Genomic DNA, 24934 nt, shown 5'->3' on the forward strand with positions numbered 1-24934 from the left:
AACTGATCTTGACGGTAAGTACTGGGGTTAAGCACTAGGGTGAGGGTTAGGCTGCAGGAGGGGACGGTTAGAGTTAGACTGCTGGAGAAAACGGTTATGGTTAGGATGTGGGAGCGGACGGTTCCGGCTAGGCTGTGGGGGGGTTGGGTTAGGGTGAGGTTTAGGGTTAAAAATTTTACCGGGATCTACTGCTGGAATTTCATACCCAACCTGGAGGTCAGTTATAAAGATTCCTCTGTTGATAATTACAATCTATTGATGTGTCCTTATACATCAAGACGCACACAGAATTACGAGATATATAATGCTTCCATGCCAAGTCTCATTGTGCTTCGAATTCAGGGGGTAATTCAGACTGGATCACTGCAGCAGCAACGATCGCAGTCTGAATTTCTATGTGGAGTGCGCGTGTGAGCACCCCAGGAGCCCAGTGAGATGCTAACAGTATCGCAGGGCTGCGATCGCCTCTGCCTGATTGACAGATAGAGGCGGTCACGGGAGGGGGCGTGCCAACGGCGTTAGAATGCCGTTGGTGGGGCTTGTTCCAGAAAACGCAGGCATGTCGGGACAGTTGCGGGGGTGGGCCGCTGCGGCTGTGTGACATCACACGCAGTCGATGCAACCTGGGATGCGGTGGGTAGCTCCCTTGCCAGCGCGCAGGAGCTGCACAGGCAGAAAGCTACTCGCCGGGTGCAAAAGCATCACCGCTGTGCAATGCTTTTGCACCCGCGCGGGGAGGGGGCAGAGCCAGACATGCGGGGCGGACCAGCCCTGTGCCTGGCGTCCCCCCGCATTTCTGAGAAACTGATCGTAGATGTACTAAATTTAACACATCTACGATCGGGTGTAGTATGTTATGCCGGCGGTCGGGCTCCCGGCGGCCAGCATACCGGCGCCGCAATCCCGACCGCAGGCATACCGACAGCTGGGCGAGCACAAATGAGCTAAACGCGCCACGCTATCTATTTTCCCTCCAGGGGGGTCATGGACCCCCAAGAGGGAGAAAAGCTGTCGGTATGCCTGCGGTTGGGAGCCCGGCCGCTGGCAAACTGAAGACCACCCCTGCGATCAGATCTGAAATAGACCCTCAGACTTAAAATTTGCTGTTCTGCGATCAGATAGTCACCCGCCTACAGGGGGAGTGTAAATTTGCCGTGCAAGTGTGCGATCGCATGTGTAGCTGAACTGCAAAAATTTACTTTATGCAGTCTGTGCGCAACCCAGGACTTACTCCTCCAGTTCGATGAGAACAGGCTGATCGGGGCCAAAGCCGACGTCAGACACCCTCCCTGGAAACGCTTGGGAACGCCTGCATTTTTCCGGACACTCCCTGTAAACGCTCAGTTGTCACCCACAAATGGCGTCCTCCTGTCAATCACTTTGCAAACGCCCGTGCAAACAAATTTTCCGCACCATCTCGTCGCTGACCGGTAATTCCCGTTGTTGTTGTTGTTATCCGTCGTGCCTGCGCATTGCGGTGCATACGCATGTGTAATTTGGACCTGATCGCCCGCTGTGCGAAAACGCACAGCAGCGATCAGATCTGAATTACCCTGTTGGTTGCACACAGATATACAAGTGTCGCATATGAAGTTAATCTGCACAGTCCCCTTGTGCATCCTAGTCTCATCGTATTGTGACTAAGATGCACTGGACATGGCTGTAGCAGGGTATGCCGGCGGCCGGGCTCCTGGCGGCCAGCATACCAGCGCCGGAATCCCGACCGCCGGCATACCGACAGCTGGGCAAGCGCAAATGAGCCCCTTGCGGGCTCGCTACGCACGCCACGCTATCTATTCTACCTCCAACTGGGTCGTGGACCCCCAAGAGGGAAAAAAAGTGTTGGGATTCCGGTGCCGACATACTGTGCGCCGGGATCCCGACAGCCGGCAAACTGAAGACCACCCGTCTGTAGATACTTGCATATTGACTCTTCTTAGTTAATTCATATATTTATGTAAAGCAGAAGATGTCTATTATTTAAGGCTTATTTGTAATTTACACTTGGAAACCCCATTTAATTTTTATGGTGGAATTCAATTACAGACGAAGTCATCTGCCCGGCCAAATCAATGCGGCTACCCTAACTGTCTGCTACCCCGTAGGGTAGTTAGCACTTTTGTGCATATTTGGGATTCGGCTGGGCAGCAATATGCAGGGTGCGATATGCAGTGCTGTTGCTGGCATTTAAGGGCAGTGGCAATGGCAATTTGCACCCTTCACCTGGAATTAAATTTCCCCTTAAAACGACAAACAAGGATGTGCTGGTGTTCCTTTCATTTGCTGTAATATGAAAAATGTGACTTCCCCATTCATTAATAACACTGTCAAGACAACATTCTCTCTTGTGTATAGGACACTGCATTACATTATTATATTGTGTACAAATAGGATAACACAACTTTTGCATTTACTACATACACTGTCAGGCTGTATCTTCATGATATTGGGCCTAATTCAGACCTGACTGCAGCAGCAAAATTTTTCTCTAATGGGCAAAACCATGTGCACTGCAGGTGGGGCAGATATAACATGTGCAGAACATTAAGGGGGGCATTTACTAAGCAGTGATAAGAGCGGAGAAGTGAGCCAGTGGAGAAGTTACCCCATCAACCAATCAGCAGCTCTGTATAATTTTATAGTATGCAAATTATAGATGTTACTTCAGTGCTGATTGGTTGCCATGGGCACTTCTCCACTGGCTCACTTCTCCGCTCTTATCACTGCTTAGTAAATGTCCCCCTATATCACAGAAACCACTTAATCTCAAACTCCCCATTTAACCCATTTGGCTGCAATGTTTTTAAAACATGAATCCAGCGCATTTCGGTCCTGGCTAGGACTGCTGCTACATCATTTCTCCCCCATTTTCTTTTTACTTGTTCTATTTGTTCTATGACTTTAAAACGGATGATACTATTAATGGAACATTCATAAACCTCTTTTACAGTGGGCTGATAAGCCGTGATTTTCGGCTCCTTTTTGTAATAAGGAGTATAAAATAAATCAATTTGTAATGTGTAATAGCAACAATGTAATATATCTCATTCAGTATAAATGTAATAAACAATATGTTGGTAGGACCAGTAGACCTTTTAGGATTAGAATGGGAGAACATAAAAGAAATGTTAAAAAAAGGAGTGGAAAGATAAAGTAAACTTTTCCTTATTGAAATTATCCATTTGTTCTGCTCCTACCACAGACAATGCCCAGCAGTAACATATGTGGCTCCTTGGTGGGAAATGTATAACAATCTCCCCTGGATAAATGAACATCAGTGACATAATGTGACTCTAATAGGCCCCATACACTAACGCGACATGTCCGTCTGACATGTCGCAGGCGATCACGCCGGCAGCCTCCCGGGGGGCAGGATCGCCCAAGATACATCCTATGCTGTCCTTTTGCATACGATGCATCTTGACCGATCCTGGGCGTTCCCAGCCATGCCTGCGGGGTCGGACATGACTGAATGTGCAGCACATTCAATCTGAAGGATCCGATCTGATGCTCACGGGAACACACATCGGAAACACCTCCAAAATGCCCAATTTCATCCGATATATCGGAACGAATACACGAAACTGGGCATTATCGTCCTAGTGTATGGGGCCCTTTAGGCTAACATTTATATCGTCTGGAGTTATTTTTTGCATCCGTAACAGGAACTGCATCCGTATACTGATGCATGAGAAAATGATGATCAAAAATACTCTCTCAGCTGGAAAGCGACATATGGAACAAGTCACCTCAGAGGTGCCGCAGCAAGAGCTCTTTAGCAATGCTGTGCTCCACCATTTGTAGCACCTATGCCCCGGATGGCGGTCATTAGGTCGACATGAGTTAAGTCGACATACATTGGGTCGGCCACATTTGGTCGACATGCATTAGGTCGACATGATCACTAGGTCGCCGTGGTCATTAGGTCAACATGGAAAAAGGTCGACATGAATTTTTCACAGTTTTTTTCTTCATTTTTTGACCTTTTTCATTCTTAACGATCCACGTGGACTACAACTGGGAACGGTAACCTTACGAAGCGAGCCATACGAGGGGACACTGTGCAGTAATTGGGGTTCCCAGTCACTTTACGAAGAAAACAACACCAAAAAAAGAAAAAAAAACGAATGTCGACCTTTTTCCATGTCGACCTAGTGATCATGTTGACTTAATGCATGACGACCAAACGTGGTCGACCCAATGTATGTCGACCTAACTCATGTTGGTAGCCTCTGTCCTTTCCTGTGGAGTGGAGCTGCATTATCCACTCACCAGCTAGGTTAGTATGCTGAACAAGGGCAGTTTATCATGGCATGCATAACATTCAAGCTAGAGGGAAACTTGGGGGGGGCAACCCGGCATATTGAAAATGTGACCATGCTCTGTGACTCATGACCACTCACCCTTATTGCTTGAACTCCATTATAGCTTTTCCAATCAGGCAGATGTTTCAAGTTATGGGTGGTCTCAGAATGTTATACTATTTCCTGGGAACACTTACCATGGAGCATAGGAATACAATCCTGTGGCATTGCTTGGATTTTATTACTTATTTACATTTTCTCTCTGTCTCCACCACATCCTTTCTCTCCACCCCACCTCCTATACACACACGCTCTCTCTCTCCCCTTCACACTTTCTCCCCACCTCACACCTCTCCCCCACTTTTCCCTATTTCTCCCCACCTCTCCTTCACCCTCCTCCACTGTCTCTACTCTCTATCGCTGCCCCCTCTCAAGTGCATCACTGGTGGGAGGGGTCAGGTGTCATAGCAACTGTTACTACATTCCAACATGATGACATCATTGTTATCATCAGTCGATTTTATTATACAGATTTTCTCCTACTGCATACCTCCCAACATTGGTGAAGACTAAATCAGGATTCCCAAAAAGGGGACAGGGCCTTGCATGGAAGGGGCAGGGCATTCTAGCACTTCCCCATTTGCATGACTGTGTCTGTCTCCGAGATGCTGGTCTTCCCATAGGTTCTAACTTCACTGTGAATAGATGTTGTGCGCATCGCATGCCATCTATTCATATGCTGGTCTGCTATGTAGAGCAGTGGTGACAGCGCTACCCCTCAACTTTTCCTCAACACTGTGGCCTGCGGGTGGGACGGCAGGAGAGTCCCAGAAATACACAGAGCAGGACAGTTGGGAGGTACACTACAGGCATTTACTCTTACTGACTTGATGGTGACCATAAAAGTTACTATAGTACCATAGTAAAGTACAGCAGGGTCTGATAATCTTAGTGTTTAGAGCACTTAAATACATGGTAGCTACAGGTTTATACACACTGGCACATTACTTTCGCATGCAGAGACTCATTGACTCATTTTACCGTAAAATACATTGAAATTCATTGCTGATGATTACAGCAGCAGTTATTATCCACATCATTGTGACATGGGACTGTGATCACACATTCCCACAGACGTTATCAAAGGACAAACGGTCATGCTGGGAATTCAGCACAAGTATGTACATACTGTATTAATAGAAGCTGACTTGCATTCCGCTATTGCTATCGCTCTGCGCACATGCTGCCCCCAATGGTGATACAGCTAGGGGCTTTTGTGTTTTCATTCAAATGATGCTTCTAGAAGTCCAAACAAAAATGGCCTCAAACACAATGTCATAGTCATGATGCAGATCCCGTGGAAACTGCTAATGTTTAGTGACAATTCCTTCTAATCATCTTCCTGTCACTTGTTGTGTGTTACAGAGAGTGTCAGGAGAGTCTCCAGACGCTCACTGACAGCTGCTATTTTCTGATTATAGTCGTTCATTAATATAGATTGTAAGCTTGCGAGCAGGGCCTTCCTACCTCGATGTCTGTCTGTTTTTACCCAGTTTTGTTCTATTACTGTTGTTCTAATTGTAAAGCGCAACGGAATATGCTGCGCTATATAAGAAACTGTTAATAAATAAATAAACAAATAAATGAAGTAAATCTGAGTTCTACCATTCTACCACCTAGGTGTTCAGCTCAGCTCAACCATAGTGTTTGCTGGAATGTCAGTACCCTCCTGTCCAAACCAACATGAGGCTCTGCTGCCCTAGCACTGGCTACCTTTCTCCCCCACTCTGAGCTGCTGTTGTACAGGCTGCACCATCTGCCTTGCTCTCTCCTGCTAACCGATACATGCTTCTACCCCATGGCGGTTCTGTCCACAGATCCATGTACATACACTTTGCAGGGTAAAAATGAGACCTTCAACAAAGCACAGTAAGCCAAGCAGTGAGGAGCATCCAGATGGTGTAAGGGGGACGGCACATGACTGTCTTGGAGCAAGAAGGTCCAAGGCTTAGGGAGTAGTGTTCCAGTTTTACTAGTCCTGCCAGGGAACTGGTGGTACGTGGGCAGCTTTCATATGCCCCACTGTATAGTGCAGTCCAGTGTTACTCTCAGCAGTGAATTCCCTTTTTTGGATGTGAGAGTATTAAAAATATGAATAAGTTCACCTGTAGGAATGAAAAGGGCAAGTGATATAGTTAATAAGGATAGGAACAGGCTTCTGAATGGATGGGAATGATTTATCGCATAGGCAAGATCAGGGAAGGGATCCAGTTACCTGGAAACCCCCCTCACTGGCTCACCGCGGGACTCAAATGGGGACTACAATAGCAGTAGTCTATAATCCATTTTTACAAGAGCTGCGGCCACAACATGTAGTATCAATGGAGATGCTGCGCAAGCCCAGTGGCAGCAGCTTCTCCTACTTGGTGTGCCATGTGTAATGTGGATCTGATCACTCCACCAGCTAGTACAGAAAGCAACTGCCAACACGGAGAAATAGGAATATTAACATGAAGTGGGAGACTGTCTTTAGAAAGCTCAGTTCTGTCTCATATTGGTTATATTATGTATGTATAATTATTATGGGATGTTTTACCTTTTCCTGACCACTTATGTTTTTTTATATAATATAAATATGTTTGATACAGAACGTTTGGTGTTTTTTTAGACTCTGTTCCCTACAGTTTACACTATAAACTATCTATAGTGTCGGTTATTAACACTATTACATACACTATCCAGTGTATAAGGAGACCATCATTACATTCATCTTAAGGGTCGGTGTTACTATAGGTTCTTCTGCCACTCCCCAAGTTTCCCGTACTTGCTCCAATGCTCAGCAGAGCAGAAGACTTGGATTGTGGAATGGTGTCCACATCTGGAAAAAAAAAGACACACAAAAAAGCATTCCGCTCAGACGGGCTGGCCCTATTGCCGTAATCTAATGGCTAACTGTGATCGTTGGCCCTGTTTTTGTCTGAACTATTACATAATATACACTGCATTCTGTATCAGGCAACTATAGTTTGCTATGGGCCAATTACTCCTCTTCATGGGCTTGACACACACACACACACACACACACACACACACACACACACACTAATAAAGAACAATAAGAAAGCCCCTCTAGAAATCCTGCTTCTGCACCTGAATCGAGTATGTAAATGTCCTCAGGTATGGATGGAAGGTTTTCACTGGGAATAGATTGAAAGGGTAAACTAGATCTGCATATCTGGTCGTGAATGAAGAGGTTAAATAGGTCAATTTAATTTAAACCAGTGTTTTTCAACCACTGTGCCGTGCCACACTAGTGTGCCCTGAGCAGTCTCCAGGTGTGCTGTCATAGAAGCACAGCCAGGCCCGTCAGTGTTTTGCTGCTACTGAGACCCTGGAAGGATCAATACTGTTGGGTCTGGTGGTTGCAGAGCCAGTTCTAATTATGGGCGCGGGCAGTGTTGAGCTCTTCTGGCTTTCTCAGATGTGTCTCAGGCGTTACCTATGTAGAAGCTGCGACATGACATCCTAGGACACGCAGCTGCACCATGCATCACCGTTATATTTGAGTGTGCCTTGGCAAAATTTAAATCTTGTTCAGTGTGCCGCGAGTTGTAAAAGGTTGAAAATCTCTGATTTAAACGCTTAGAAGAGAGCGTACAGTATGGAGTATAGGATGGGTGTGCACATATGTGTCCTAATTCTGAGATCTGAAGACATTGGAAAAGTATGTAAAAATCTAAACACCGTACAACTCTGAATCAGGCCCAATATGGCCACATAATTCCATCACTTACTATAAGAGGTGTTGATCATCGCCAGTGACTTGTATCACTGAAAAAAGAGAGGAAATATTTTGCTGCGCCTGTGTCTAACAGTGTCTTTGAAAAAGTCACGGGTCACGTGACGAAACGCGTCGGGGCTCCTCCCCCTTTTCTCACTGAACACCTGCACATTCAAGGACACAGCCATCTCTGCCTGAAATTCACCGGCATTAGCAGTAAGCAGCCAGCATTTCACACGGAACCAAGCCGTGAGCTCTGTGCGGCAACTGTGACCAGCCCTTATCCTCCCTCCCGCTGACCACCGGCGGACGGTGCACGTCCAAGTAGTCTAGGAAGAGACTCTAAAATACAGCCGGATTTGCGTGGCAGTTTTCCATCAAACAGCCTCACACCTGCCTTCTCTACAAATCTTTACAGCACTTATTGGGTGAAGCACCCGCAGGGCAATTGAGCTTGAATCAGTGGTGTTCCGTATATCCATAAACGCTACGTACCCTCCAGTTCTACACTTCACTGGGCAAGTTTTGGACTCACCCGGGGACGCTCGGGTTCACCAGCCCACATGGAGAGGTAATCCTTTACACACAACCGATATATGCCGGTCATCCGTATTGAAGTCGCTCATTTCAAACGTACAGTAACTGTGTCTTATTTATGAATCACATTCAGCAGCTGTGGCAACAGTGTTTCCCAAGGATTGTAACACATTGTTACATCTGAACTTTTAATCAGCCAGTTCAGTGAAGTTCCATTGATACAGCAATCATTGCAATAGCTCAGATAATTCATGTGTTTTTATATTTATATATGCGGTAAATCAGTAAGTTACGATCAATATTACCTATGAATTGTTTCTATCAAGTGGTATTTTTATTAGATCATTGTGAACATTAAATATATATTTTATAAGTTCATCTGACTCTTTGGTTGTTATAGAACCTGGGAAATTATGGTGTTCGGATGCCATGAGCGCCTCTATTAATTTCTCTCACTTGTATCACTGACCCTTTCTACTGGTGCTGCTTGGCCACAACAAGACACTCGTCATCTTTAAGTGTTGCCTATACAACTCAATGGTGCAGCCAGTTGTAGGAAAAGTCTCAGAACCACGATTATCCATCATTGTCACCTGGAACCATCTGCTTATGGATGGTGTGTGTAACTGCGGCAGTACTGTGTGGGCTACTCTGGTAGGATCTTCTTGATTGCTTACATTGAGCTGCTGGGAAGGCATTAATGCAAAATACAGGACAGTCAGGGGCTGGAGCAGAGTGTTGGATTTTATCTATTACAGAAACAAAACAGGATAAAAAGTAGTCGTGATGTTTATTGCTCATCAGTAGCAATAACAAGAGGCATTGAACAGCCATTTCTTAATATACAATACCATGAGCCACTTACTGTATATGGCGCATCAAACAGTTTCCGCCTCTGACAAATTTGAGTAAGCTCTTACAATACTGGGCTGATTCTAGGGGATGATGTGAGCAGGGTGGTGAATCCAGGAGGCCAAGTACAGTAGACTGCACTGGGTCTCCAATCAGAACTAGAAGTAACTGGAACACAGGGCAGGGACATTCTACTCCTGACAGTTCATGTATCCTCAAAACAGTCCAGAGTACAGAACCATCCCTGCTAAAGCTTTCAAAACAGTGACACAACATACTAATGACTGGCATTAAGGTGTAGAGTGAACACATAAGACATTGGAAGATGAAGGTCATTTTTAAAACCTTTTCTGAATCTCTAATAAATATTTCCATTGTCATGTATTATTTTGCTCGCTGTTTATCTGCAAATACCCCCTGCTGTGTTTGGTGGCTCAGCAGTCGACATATGAATGGAGTGACTAAGACATCACACTTCCCTTCCATGGGCTTAGACTGGTCACCCCATAAACATAACATATCAAAAAATAACATACAGTATGGGTGGTGCCAAAAAGGAGTCATCTCTCTGCAGCCTATGGAGAAATAGGGCTTCCCAGCCAGACCAAGAAAATACAAATATGTCAAACACTGAGGAGGTATGGTAATGATCCTTATAAAAGTCCTATAAACTATGGGAATGATTCCGAAGTGAACACTAACGTATCCGCAATAGTAGACACTTGGCCTGATTCATGTTTGTAAGTAAAGCAAAATAAGCAAGTAACTCTGGAACAAACCATGTTGCCATGTAAGGGGAGCAAATACAGTTATAATATTTCTGTGCAGGGTAAATACTGGCTGCTTTTGCATGTAGCCCACAAATATTACATAGCTTCATTTTTTACACTGCAATTTAGATTTCAGTTTCAACATATACACTAATCTAAATCTCTGTGCACGATACATCTACCCCAACTGTAGTGCAGCATGGTTTTGCCCAGTTACTTGCTTTCTTGCTTTACTTACAAACATTAATCAGGCTCACTGTCAGAACAGTGGGAGTGATAATAGACAAATTCTCATGTTAGCCTTCCCCTTGTGCATCAACCTGCAACAGTGAATACTTTCAGTGTCCATGGACAGTGCAACTGCATAAGTGGTCCAGAACACTTCACCATCGACACTTGTGACAGCCTATGGTTTCCTTTGCAGATTCCTCTATACATGGCTTCTATGGACCTGCATTTGTGAACGCAGCCACATTCACTGACATACCTGTGACGCTCCCATGACATGCACAGCCACTTAAGGGCATCTACCACTCACCACCCAGGAATGCCCATGGTTGTGTGCGCCAGGCTCTACTGCAAGAGACTCTGTATGCAACAGCAGTCTCTGTGTGCACTCAGTGGTATGTATGCGTTTTAGGGGTTGTCTGGAGTTTTTGTGCATGTGCGGTAGTCAAAGAAAATCACTCAAGTGTGCAAACACGGGTATTGTGTCCATACGGCCCAACAGGCAGTGATTAAACAGTCCCTTATTCCCCATAAAGAGAAGCTGATCACTGTTCACGAAGACATTACAAGAGTGAATCATCACTGCCTGAGGAAGCAGCCAGGCGCAGTGAAACACGTTGTTGTTTTAAGTGAGATGGTTTATTAATGTTATGCTTTATGGTTCTTCATTTTATTGCCATTCATTTGTCTTGTGATACTGTTTAAAAAATATATATTTGTAATAATTTCTATCAAAGTATTGTCTTTAATATCAATAACATGTTATGATTTTAAGTTTGATTGTCTATGACAATATTGTGATATGTAAAATTCCGTTGAAATAAAAAAACTTTTTTTTTAAATTATATATTTATATGACTTGTCATTCACAGTTGCCGTTGCAGCTCACATCGCTTTGACGGTCCACGTAGTAGATGCTGATCTTAACTGTATACTGTACCTAACCAAAGGCTCCCATTCAATTATTTCATATCTCCACCCTCCTTTCCCCCCAGATCAGTGACCAAGACTGCACATGTCTCTGGGATATGGGCTGGCTCTCAAGGATGACCTCTACCTACCCTAGCCCATCACTGATATTTCTTGGGTGTCTTGAGACCAAGAACAGTCTCAAGCAGTCCAAAGACTGTAACATCTGCTTTAAAGTCCCAGTGAACTGCCTGTTTAACCCTTTAGCTTGTGGTCAGTACAGTAGTTGCTGATATGGAGACAATGGACCACTTGATTTGTGAACTGCGTCGGGTAGGATCTCACTGGGGAGTTGTACTTAGTTAAAAATTAATAGCATTGGCTACCTCATGAAGAGAGCCTCCTGTGGATTCGTTTTTGTGGAATAATTCATCACAGTGAAGATGAACAAAATCTATTCCCAAGCTTCTGGACACAAGCAGAGGATTCACTCCATTGAGTCACTTCTTTCCATGGCATATTCGGCTGCATGGGACACATCTCTGTGACTCACCTCCACAGATCATACAAGACTCACCTCCACAGATCATACAAGACTCACCTCCACAGATCATACAAGACTCACCTCCACAGATCATACAAGACTCACCTCCACAGACCATACAAGACTCACCTCCACAAACCATACAAGACTCACCTGTACAGACCATACAAGACTCACCTGTACAGACCATACAAGCCTCACCTCCACAGACCATACAAGCCTCACCTCCACAGATCATACAAGACTCACCTCCACAGACCATACAAGACTCACCTCCACAGACCATACAAGACTCACCTCCACAGACCATACAAGACTCACCTCCACAGACCATACAAGACTCACCGCCACAGATCATACAAGACTCACCTCCACAGACCATACAAGACTCACCTCCACAGACCATACAAGACTCACCTCCACAGACCATACAAGCCTCACCTCCACAGACCATACAAGCCTCACCTCCACAGACCATACAAGCCTCACCTCCACAGACCATACAAGCCTCACCTCCACAGACCATACAAGCAAGTCGCAAATGAGAGTGATTGCCTGTGTGTACAGGTGTCAATAGTCCTGATTTCCGACATTCAAAATGGGTATGTATTTGGTGGGTAAGGATATGTTTGGACAGTGACTAGTTGCCCCAAATGTAGGTATGCTGTATCTGTATGCTAACTTTGTGCAGTGCCCTGCGCTACTAGGAAAGGGGTGATTCTATGCTGCGTAGATATTAATGGCTCTTTCTTGTTGTCAATATAGCAAATAAAGCTAAAAGTATGGTGTATCTGGTTTAATACGAAGAACCAGCCCCGATATGTGTCACAATATTAATTACTAGATAGAAGTTACTTCAGAATGACAATATATTCAGTTATAAATTACTATGGGCAGATGTACTAAGCCTTGAAGGGAAATAAACTACCAACCAATCAGCGCCTGTCATTTCTCAAACACAGCCTGTAACATGGCTGGTACTTTCTCCCCCTTAGTACATCTCCCCCTGTGTATGTTAATGTTTAATTACAACTAAAATAGTACAGGAAAATAACGTTTAAAATCACATAAAATAATACATATGTACTGTATATAAAGTTTGTAAAATTAAAATGTATTACACAAAGAGGTATATTCAATTAAAGTCAGATCCATTCCGACATGCATTTGTTGGAATGGATCCGACAAGCCCTATTCAAATGACGGCCAAATCCGACTGCCGGATTTGGCCGCTCGCGGTGTCCCGTCCTGCAGGGCCATCTTTTCGTATGCGCTCAATGGGCCCTTGCCCAAGGGCCCCAGGAGTATAAGGGCCCTAGGCTGATAGCAGCGGGTCCCCTCTTTCCTGGGATACCAGATTTTTGACAATCGGCGCTGGGGAACCAGAGATATCCGACTTCATAGCATGTTTCTCCATCCAAGCCTGTTAATTGCTCTTCCCAGACAAATATATCGGGTTCTGTTTTACTTAAGAGTTTTTCTGAGGGCATACTCCAAAAGCTGGGACTCTCCTCTTTTGGAGAACACTGGCAGCTTGTCTCTACTATGTCCAGAACCAGAGATATCAGCCTTCAAGCACCTGGTCCCTTCTCTAGCTCCACACGCCTAATATGCAGTTTTATATTTTCGTTGGTGGATTGCTCTGGCTCCTGAACTCTGATCCCCAACTACCCAATACCTCCTGACAGGTAGGACTCTCTAGTTTTTTATCCTATTCAAAGCTAAGAAATCTATTTCCAGGAACTGGAGATATCTGCGGTCAAGCAAGCTGCCCTCCCACCAGTAAATGTTGAATATTAAGCCCACTCCAATGTCCAACCCTTCCCTACTTTTTAAGCGTCCCCTACCACCCTGTAAGTCATGTACTAGGACCCCTAGGGCCCAATGCTTCCTTCTACAGTTTAGTGTTCTCCCTCCTGCCACATCTGTGCAGTGATGGAGTAATTAGCAGAAATTACTGCTCCAGGTCCTACATGCTGAGCGGAAGATACAGCACCCCCTATCGCCGGCGGGACTTCAAAGCTGCCGCTGATAGCACCCCCCACAACTACCGCTGGAGGATGGGTAGGGGGCCTAGTGCACTGCCGTGCCCAGGGGCCAACACTGCTGTTAAGACGGCTCTGCCGTCCTGCTGCTGCTAGCAGCTGCCGGGTGCACCTGTCAGCGGCAGCAGGGGACAGATATCACGGGGTACCTGTCATGCAGCCGGTGGGGACCCATTAGCGACGGCCGGGAGGAGGTATCTGCGGCGGCCGGGAGGACCTGTCAGGTGGCCGTGGGGACCCGTCAGCGGCAGCCGGAGGAGTTATCAGCGGCAGCCGGGGGGAGGCATCTGCGGTGGCTGGGGGAGACCTGTCAGGCGGACGGGGGGAGGTATCTGCGGCGGCCAGGGGGACCAGTCAGTGGCAGCCAGAGGAGTTATCAGCAGCGGCTGGGGGGGAGGCATCTGCAGTGGTTGGGGGGGGGGGCCTGTCAGGCGGCCGGGGGGACCCGTCAGCTGTGGCGGGGGGTATTTATTAGCAGCAGCCGGGGGGGGAAGTATCTGCGGCGGCAAGGTGGACCCGTCAGCAGTAAACCCGTAAGCGGCGGTGGGGGACCCGTCAGCGGTGGTGCGCTGCCGGGAGAGAGGAGCCTGCCCGGGGGGCGCCCATCAGAGGTAGTGCCCTGCAGCCCGCCGTCCCGCTCCCCTGTTTCATGTCCTCAATCCGACTTTTTTTAAAGTCGGTTTGAGATTATCAGAAAGGGGGCCAAAACCTGTCGGATTCGGCCCTGTTTCCGACAGAAGCACGCGGATCGGCGGCTATTCTGAAAAAGTCGAAAACTGACGTCTTTCCGACAAGACGGCAGTTTCGACAGCAATTGAATATACCCCATAAAATCATAAAATGTTTGATAATACTGCAAGTGTAAGGTTCTAAATCCAGAATTCTGACTTTTTTTGAAAGCGGCACTCATCTATAAGGCATGGTTTTACCTTGCACATGATTGCCGCTTTAAAAAACGTTCAGCCGGGACTGCATTACATTCGGCCCAATGTATTATATTGATAAGTTCAGGTAGTCTGTCTCTGAAGCAGTAGAAAGGTTTTTATACAGCTATGTTATCGGTCTACACAATTAAATGCGTTTGGAAAATTACAGCCGTGTGTGCAGTCATTACGGGTGTGACTTGGACACCCTCTCAAGAAGCAGAATGGCTAAAGCTAGACCAATCCGGCTACTACGCATTTCACCAAAGCAAGCAATGGTCTGGTTGGCCAGCTTCTGAATTACACCTATATAAAACTTAATACATGTTTGCTGTTGTTGACCAAAACAGTGGAGACCCTTTGTCATATATGTTTTATAGGTTCCTTTTGATTGTTAAAATATAAAAAAAAAAAAAAAAATTACCTATTAATAATAACATTTGCTCAATGAGGGCACTTTATAGATGATGCCAATTATATGAATATGAGTAAATCTGGGTGAACACATTGTATTATACGGGTGTAGTTTGGTATGCCGGCGCTCGGGCTCCTGGCGACCAGCATACCGGCGCCGGGAGCCCGACCGCCGGCATACCGATAGCGTGGCGAGCACAAAGGAGCCCTTTGCGGGCTCGCTGCGGTCGCCACGGAGCCCTTTGCGGGTTCGCTGCGGTCGCCACGCTGCGGGCACGGTGGCACGCTACGCGCGCCACACTATTTTATTCCCCCTCCAGGGGGGGTCGTGGACCCCCTCCAGGGAGAATAGCTGTCGGTATGCCGGGTTTTGGGATTCCGGCGCCGGTATACTGTGCGCCGGGATCCCGACATTCGGCATACTGAAGACCACCCGTATTATACACAGAGATATCAGAAAATTGCCTTAGCATTTGTGTCTGCAAACAAATCCAATAATAATCTAAATTTGCTGTACATTGTATAATGGGGGTAATTCAGATCTGATCGCTGCTGTACGTTTTCGTACAGGTGGCGATCAGATCAGAACTGCGCATGCACCGCAATGCGCAGGCGCGACGGACGGCTGCAAAGAGGATCGCCGGTCAGCGACGGGTTTGTGCAAAGGATACATTTGCACGGGCGTTCGCAAGGACACTGACAGGAAGAGGGCGTTTGTGGGTGGCAACTGCCCGTTTTCAGGGAGTGTCTGGAAAACAGGCAGGTGTGTCCAAGCGTTTGAAGGGCGCATGTCTGACGTCAAATCCGGTCCCGGTTGTGATCGCAGCAGCTGAGTTAAGTCCTGGGCAGCGCAGAGACTGCACAAAATCAGTGTTCGTACATTTGCACAGCGTAAATACACTCCACCTGTAGGCGGCGACTATCTGATCGCAGGTCAGCAAAAATCGCTGCCTAGCGATCAGGCCTGAATTACCCCCCATGACCCAAGCGAAGGCAAAATGCATCATGAGAAAAGCAAGTGCTTAGTAGTTACTCACATGTCACTAGCGATGGAGGAGTTCCTAGACATGGACTTTGGGGAGAGGTCATAGTCACTGTCTGACCTGTACAGGAAGGATTCCCTTCGTTGACTGTGGACAAAGTTGGCTTGTAATATCAGCCCTGATCCTGGGCTTGTCATGGGATCCAAGGGACTCCGTCCCGATGAGGTGCCATTGTCCACATCAAAGCTGCAAGAAGACACACAGACACTGATCAATAAAGATGAATTGTTGAAAAATAATATAGTTCTATTAACTCAGACATAGTTTGTACGTGTACAAAGTCCCCAGACATAGGACTGATCCACCTTGACATCTATTGCAACCCTGTTTTCTTTAAGGTCCATACACACTTGCCGAGAAAATGAACGACGTTGCTCATTTTCTCGGCCAGTGTATATGCTGCCAGCGATGATTAATGCGCGGACTCGTGGGTCGGCAATGATTGTCGCTGTCGGTAGTGCATGCAGATCAATCTGGACTGTCGTCCGGGAGCTGCATGTACGGCCGGCAGCTGCGTGACGTCACTGAGCGATATGAGCGGTCAGATCACTGAGTGTGTACGGGCGGCCGCCGACCGCCCGGCCTGGGAGGGGAAACACTAGACGATGTCGCTCATAAAGCCATGTCGTCTAGTGTGTATGGACCATTAGATTGCTGTTCCCATCATCTGTAGGATAGTTTATGGGTTATTTGGAAATGGAAATGACTTACCTAAAGCAAGTGTTAAGGTTTAACATCTACATGAAAGATAAAGGGAGAAAAGTATAATGATTCTACAGAAAACTAGTAAGCTGGCAATCATATTTTAATATACATCTACTATTAATTAGTTGTTATTATAACGAATATAGTACTAAATGAATACCTCCCAACTGTCCCGTTTCTGGTGGGACAGTCCCGGTTTTCCACGCCCCTTAGCCATGAGGCCACACACCCTAATTTCGGGGTGCACGATTCAGGAGCCTTCAAAGTTGGGATAAATGTAATTTATATACTAACTATACACAAAGCACTGTAGTCCCTCCAGTACAGTGGTGACATGAGACGTGGATTTATAGGCCATGAACAATGGATATAAAGGGAAGTGGGCACAGTAGGAGGGGCTGGGCATATTGGAAGCATTCCTTCTCTCTGTGGGAGACGTACAGTAAGTGCACATATGACGACATTCCTAGTTTTACAGAGGTTGGAAATGCATAGCATCTCCCCCCCAAGGTGGTGTAGATCAGGGGCACAAATAAACCACAATAAAGGAACATTGCATATAGACATAATACCTAAGAAACAATGCATTTACGTAAAACACAACACCAATGTTAATTTACTTCAAGATACGTTTAGGCCCAGCAGAGGATGCGGTGGCCATATCTTCGCTATCAGGCAACATGAACATATATGTGCAGTTGTATGTAACATATGTCCTGGCTTCCTTCCACGGGGATCTGCCGTGGCTGCAGCATGGAATACACTGCTCGGGCTGTCAATCATCATTTAGCCCACCCTCAGACTCCCTTTGACTGGTTTCACAGGAATCCGGGGGCGGGCTAAATGATGATTGACAGCATAAGCAGTGTATTCCATGCTGTGGCCGCAGCGGATACCCAGGGAAGGAAGCCAGGACATATGTTACATACAACTGCACATGTGTGTTCATATGTCCTGGTCAGCTCCACCCTGCACATCTACACTGGTAGCGTGTGATTTTTAAAGAATCCCTTCCTTTGGCTGTCGTTACCCTACCAGCGCTAACGGCAATCATGTCAAGTCAAGCTGGTTGGTATGCTGCAGCTACAATAGCAATGCAGCTAGGTTATATAGGTTATATTTATACATATATAGAATAGAATATATGTATTTTTTTAATTTCAATGGTGTGGTCACAATACCACTGGCACCACGGATGTGAGAGTGCTGAGTAGGGAAGCCAATCCCGAGCCATTTTTTCAATCCCGGGTATCGGGATTGAAAAATGGCCAATCCCGGGATTCCCGGGATACCCGGGATTGGCTTTTACATAGGTGGCCGCCCCCTCGCCCCACCCGCCCCGCACATATAACTCACCATATACCAGGGGCAGGCGGGCGGGAGGGAAACATCCTGTGAGCGCTGCTGGCGACTCCCACCAGCAGCTGACAGCGCAGCGGGACCTCTCACGCTGCGTTGGGGACCCGGAAGCAGGAAGCCAGGCAGTGTTTGAGCGTCCTGTGGACGCTCAACGCTGATCCCTCAATCCCCGGGATTGGAGCTTCATTAGGCCCATTTTTGGGCCTAAATCCCGGGATCCGCCGATCCCGATATTGGCCACCATAGTGCTGAGGATTCTAGCATAATAAATATATATATATATATATATATATATATATATATATATATATAGAGAGAGAGAGAGAGAGAGAGAGAGAGAGAGAGAGAGAGAGAGAGAGAAATAGTCGTTACCCGGCACTCCAATGAGGGATTATAGGAACCACTTGCTGCGGTGCCCTCCGTGGGTTAGTAGCACAAACCCAATGTAGTCACAAAGCAACGGCGGCACTCATACAGACTTGTTCAGAGCTTTATGAAAGTTGTAAGTTTATTTTCCAACGGCGTTTCGGGGATATACCCCGTCGTCAGGGACAGCACATCACGTGATGTGCTGTCCCTGACGACGGGGTATATCCCCGAAACGCCGTTGGAAAATAGACTTACAACTTTTATAAAGCTCTGAACAAGTCTGTATGAGTGCCGCCGTTGCTTTGTGACTATATATATATATATATATATACACATACACACACACACATATGTGTGTGTGTGTGTGTGTGTGTGTGTGTGTGTGTGTGTATACACACACATACATATACATATACACACATACACTAGCTGTTCTACTCGTTCTTCGCATGGGAGTTTCTGATTTTCACGGTTGTAGATATAAATTTGGTGACTCTATAGTGATGTAAATCTATAGTGATGTAAATTTGAGACATCTTAATGTAAGTGAATATTAATCCCTGGTTCTTGGCGTTACCCGAGGAGCACCCATAGCAGATACGGTAGAAAGTGACAGGGCGATTTTTGTAGTTTATTAAATTCTACACACTGGAGGTGCAATCCAAATTTTGATCCGATGGTCCATTTGGGCGTTATCGTTCACAAGCCACGCATCGGTGATGATGTCATTATGTCAACCCCCTTTTCATTCCTTAGGGGAGGTTTATTAACATTCTAATTATGTAGTTTTCCTATTTCCCACCTGAAGAGTACCTACGCTATGTTTCAGCTTCCTAACATACAGTATTGGGAAGTAAGAGAACTAGTGATGAGGCAGTCAGTTAGTGACTGAGTGAGGGCTTTCGTATGTGTGTGTGTGTGTGTGTGTGTGTGTGTGTGTGTGTGTGTGTGTGTGTGTGTGTGTGTGTGTGTGTGTCTGTCTTATTATATGTGACAGAAAAAAGTGACAAAGCTGGACCTGAACCTGCCCATAATTCAATGCCTACACCCTGCAATGCACTACATGGCACCCTCTTTACTTCCAAGAAAAGAAGACAAAAAACTTTTCTGGGGTGTAAAGTGCTTTCTGGGTCTCTTGTGATGTTGGGGGAGGTTACGCTTATTTCTTATGCCTCTACTGGAGCACGCTTAACCTTTCCCTGTATTCTGACACATGCTCCTGCCAAGTAGATACAGTACATGTATCTGAACACTGGCATGTTCTCACTGGTACAGGAAAACCGACCAGACAGCATTCTATTATTTACAGGACACAAAAACAAGATCTCTATTATACAGTACTACTATATAATTCTGCTGTACACGCTAGCCAGATACAATGCAATGACATTTCCCAAGCCCCAGCCAAGTTTTAGATTACTCTCAGAGTATTAAGACACGGACAGATTCCCAAAACATTCATTAGTCATTACCATCATCCAAAAACTGGTAATACCGCCGACACTCGTGTGACCTATCCTGCTCAGACATGCTCCGTCTAACTGAGACTATTCCAGTGCATGAGAGAGCGTGCTTGTCCTGCAGCCACTCTTACTAAAACAGTCTGGCTGAAAAGTTACATAAACGTAAGTTACCTATGATATGTAAAAACATGGTGAATTATATATTAAAAGCTCCATGTAATTCTGCGTACAGGGAAGGGAAGCCTGTTTCTATCTCTTGCACCAAGCATGTGTCTGGTTCAAGATTGTAATGATGGCAGTAGCGGCATCCAGTGTAAAACAGATTTTCACTTGTACGCACATGAACCCCCGGCATCTCGCATTAGCACAAGGTAGTAAATCAGGATTTCGTGGATGCCCACAACTACAGCCACTTTCACGAGTGGCTCACGATCAGCCACAGAAGGCCTAATGCCAAGTACTGTGCCACTTGGGCGAATGTAAAAATAAGCATGTTTGTGCCCAAGCAGCTGTGCAAGAGTCTGCCATTTATGCATCTGTGCCCATGCACTTAAGCGTGATTCTGCCACTTACGCATCTGTACCCAAGCAGCTGTGCGTGATTCTGCCATTTACAGATCTGTACCCAAGCAGTTGTTCATGATTCTGTCACTTACATATTTGTGCCCATGAAGTTGTGCATGATTCTGCCATTTACGCATCTGTGCCCTTGCAGCTGTGCATGTTTCTGCCATTTACGCATCTGTACCCATGCAGTTGTGCATGATTCTGCCATTTACGCATCTGTGCCCATGCAGTTGTGCATGATTCTGCCATTTTTGCATCTGTGCATGATTCTGTCACTTACAAATCTGTGCCCATGCAGTTGCTCACGATTCTGCCATTTACGCATCTGTGCCCATGCAGTTGTGCATGGTTCTGTCATTTGCGCATCTGTGCCCATGCAGTTGTGCATGGTTCTGTCATTTACGCATCTGTGCCCATGCAGTTGCGCATGTTTCTACCATTTACGCATCTGTGGTTCTGCCATTTACGCATCTGTGCCCATGCAGTTGTGCATGTTTCTACCATTTACACATCTGTGCCCATGCACTTGTGCATGTTTCTACCATTTACGCATCTGTGCCAAAGCAGTTGCGCACCATTCTGCCATTTACGCATCTGTGCCCATGCAGCTGTGCATGATTTATTTATTAGCAGTTTCTTATATAGCGAAGCATATTCCGTTGCGCTTTACAATTAGAACAACAGTTATAGAACAAAACAGGGCAAAGACAGACATAGCCATTTACACATCTGTGCCCATGCAGTTGCGCCCATGACTAGCCATCCAGCCATTTACGCATACTTTCACCTGGATAAGTGGGGCAGAGGCGTCCCCGAGTACAGTCAGTGTGTGTCCATGCAGTTGCAAACACATGCAATTTAGGACAAATACATATACAGTATGCTCTTTGGAAAGTCATTATTTGAGGGTGTGCAGGGGAAGATGCAATTAGCAGATGATGATGAAGCACTAGCTAAACGCTTTTGATTGGTTGTATGCTCCACTGATGCTCATATATGTTTTGTTCTTCTATTTGCATGTTCAAGCTTTTTATTTCTATTGTACATGAGCGATTGTTTCTGTTGTATTACAGAGGATGAAAACTATCCCCCAAATAAACCCAACTACGGGTCCCATTTAAAAAGGAAAAATAACCCATCTACCACTCGCTATACAGTATTTATCAGTGGTAACCTTAGCATACCGCTGTATGTCACTGTATCACTTATGCCTTCCACACATTGCGGAGTCCCATGTGTATACACAAACTAAGCGTCTAGCCAAGTGTATACGCTAACTAGCCATCCAGCCATGTGTATACACAGACAAGCCATCCAGCCATGTGTATACACAGACAAGCCATCCAGCCATGTGTATACACAGACAAGCCATCCAGCCATGTGTATACACAGACTAGCAAGACACAGCAGCCCGTCTATGGCAGTGGTAGGCTATCAGTATCAGAGTGGAGGACACTGCCCAGGAGGGGGCGTCGCTGCATCCCACTGAGAGGTAAGTAACAAGGGCATATTCGTCAGTATCACTGCCATACTAAACAAAATGAGTCACCGGTAAAAAGGATCAATATTAACTGGGGCCCTAAATGGGGAGGCAATCAAGAGACCACGTGTCGGGATCCCATCTGTCACTATGACAACGCCGGAATCCCGACAGGTGGTGAAATGCCACCGCCGCCGGAATACCGGCGCCACAGGCTTTCCTCCCTCTATGGGTGTCCACGACACCCATAGAGAGAGAATAGAACTTGTGGCGAGCACAGCGAGCTCCCGTGCCTGCACCATGGCGAGTGCAGGAAGCCCGCAAGGGGCTTTCTAAGTTTCTAGTGCTCAACCCACTGCCGGAATACTGGTAGCTGGGATCCCGGCCGCTGGTAAAACATAAACATTCCCCTAAATGCGCCTAGACTCAGATACAGCAGCTATAACAGGAGGGGGTCATACTCCTTATGTCAACAAATAATAAAAAGAACGAAAAAACAAACAAAAAATTTCCCAGTATATTCCAAATGTACCCAGAAAGATACTCTACATGGTGTGTATAAGCAATCACTACAAGTAGGAAACTAGTAAGTCACAAGCTGTAATTATTGTGACATTAATATTAGCCTATATACGTAGATTGCACCCTGACATCACACCTAACATTCTAATAACAAGGTACGCAGCTGCTGAGGAAAAGCGGAATAAACAAAGGATAATTCATGATGGCACTTCCATAATATATTACACATAACAACAAAATCTGATATCATAATGTGTAAGCGGTCAGCGCACACAAGACCATTTGCAGATAGCGCCTGTGATTTTTATTAACTGCGTATGCTTCAGAGCCAAGAGTAAGTGTCTACGGATAGGGCTAGATGTATCAAGCAGAGGAAAGAGTGGAGAACGGGACCAGTGTAGAAGTTGCCCATAGCAACCACTCAACTTTGAGGAAGCATTTATTAGGCACATTCTATAAAATGATAGGTTGATGCTGATGCCATGAGAATGCCGTCTGTCAGTTTATTAGAAGCCAATGCAGGAAAGAATAGCAGTCAGGAGGAGTCTTAGGGCTAAATTTACTACAGGACGGTTACCCTGATGGTTTTAAGCTACAAACCACTGAATTCTCTACTCAGCAGTTTGGATGGAGCGTAAACCCGCCAGTGATGTGTGGTTGTTTCAAAATGGCTAAACCAATGTTATGAGGGACAAGAAAGTATAAAAAAAACAACCTTGTGCCATATATAAATGCAATGGTAATGTTTCCCCTTAATTATATAAAGTCCAATTTATTGTAAATACATAGTAATGTGCCCCCTTTATTATGAATGTAACAGAACTGTGCTATCATACGTGTCTCATCTTTCAGAATTTCTGAGAGACTCCTGAATTTTGCGGTGTCCTCCCAGACACCCAGCACAGTAGGCCACCTTCCCACATCACACCCAGTTGCCTAGGGGAGTAGATGGGCACATGAGTTGCGAAACCCGCAATTGTGCGGCAGGCAGTAGTGATCTTAATGATACTATTATATCTTCCAAATTATTAGGTCAGCAAATTGGAACATGATCATGTGTACAGAAAACGTGGTCTTGGTACTCTGGTGGTGTGGCTACATTCCACAGGATCCCTGCATTCAAAACCCACATGTCCTATCTCGTACACCTGCCAGTGGCCTGTACCTGTCAACAGTGCCAACAGTCTGGACAAAAGCCTTGGCAGTTGCTCTGAATAAGGACTGCCCAACCTAAGTCAGGACAGTAGGTATCCTATGGCACGCTATGTTCAGATAGAGGTGGTAGGAGAACCCACAGTGAGCACTGGGTGCAGCAATGGGGCACTGTCATGTAGTAAAATAAGTTACACTGGGAGCGGGAAAGTGTAAGGGGAAAAAAAAACACTATACAATTTCTGACACATATAAGAGAGATGACTGATAGGTTAAACAGCACCTGCAGCTCAATCAGATAATTTAGTGCAGAACAACTGGTAGTGTGTGAAACAGGGCGTGTAACCAGCATCCTGTGGCACTTAGTTATGAAAAATACAGGTGCTTTAATAGAGCAGAGGGCCCATGTGCAGTCTCCAACTGGGCCCCCTCCTCTCTGGCGGCGCAGTAGACTCTGGCACGGTCTACTGCACATGCGCAGGTCTCCGGGAACATGGCTCCCGTGCTGCATTATCTCTCGCCAAGGCTTAGTAAATAGTCCCAATAGTCTGTAAGCTATTCTTCTGTAATTACTAGGGACCAGGAATCTTACGAGGGGTATGGGTCGTTGGGTCAACTCAACTTAGGTCGACATGCACTAGGTCGACAGGTCAAAAGGTCGACATGAGGTTTTGGACTGTTTTTGGTGTCGTTTCCTTTGTAAAGTGACGGGGAACCCCAATTAGTGCACCATGTCCCTTCGCATGGCTCGCTTCGCTTGGCACAGGTTACCGTTCCAATCGTAGTCCACGTGGATGGTCAAGTATGGAAAAATCAAAAAAATTAACAAAAAAAACAAAAAAAAACCTCATGTCGACATTTTGACATATTGTCCACATTGACCTAATGCATGTCGACCTTCAATGGTCGGCCTAATGACTGTTGACCTAAGCTGTGTCGACCTAACGACCGTATCCCCTTACGAGTTA

General features: G+C 45.9%; 1 protein-coding gene across 9 annotated transcripts in view; it reads right to left on the minus strand.

Annotated features, from left to right (window-relative positions):
* The window catches only part of PDE4D (phosphodiesterase 4D), a 1020783-nt gene that overhangs the window by 348188 nt on the left and 647661 nt on the right, over positions 1–24934 (minus strand). For all 9 annotated transcript variants that reach the window (XM_063962730.1, XM_063962764.1, XM_063962783.1 and 6 more), the window contains one exon: positions 16345–16536. In XM_063962730.1, coding sequence (XP_063818800.1) covers positions 16345–16536 — 192 coding nt within the window. The remainder of the gene's footprint in view (positions 1–16344; positions 16537–24934) is intronic.

Source organism: Pseudophryne corroboree, chromosome 1, assembly GCF_028390025.1.
Source record: "Pseudophryne corroboree isolate aPseCor3 chromosome 1, aPseCor3.hap2, whole genome shotgun sequence".
Classification (NCBI taxonomy): Eukaryota; Metazoa; Chordata; class Amphibia; order Anura; family Myobatrachidae; genus Pseudophryne; species Pseudophryne corroboree.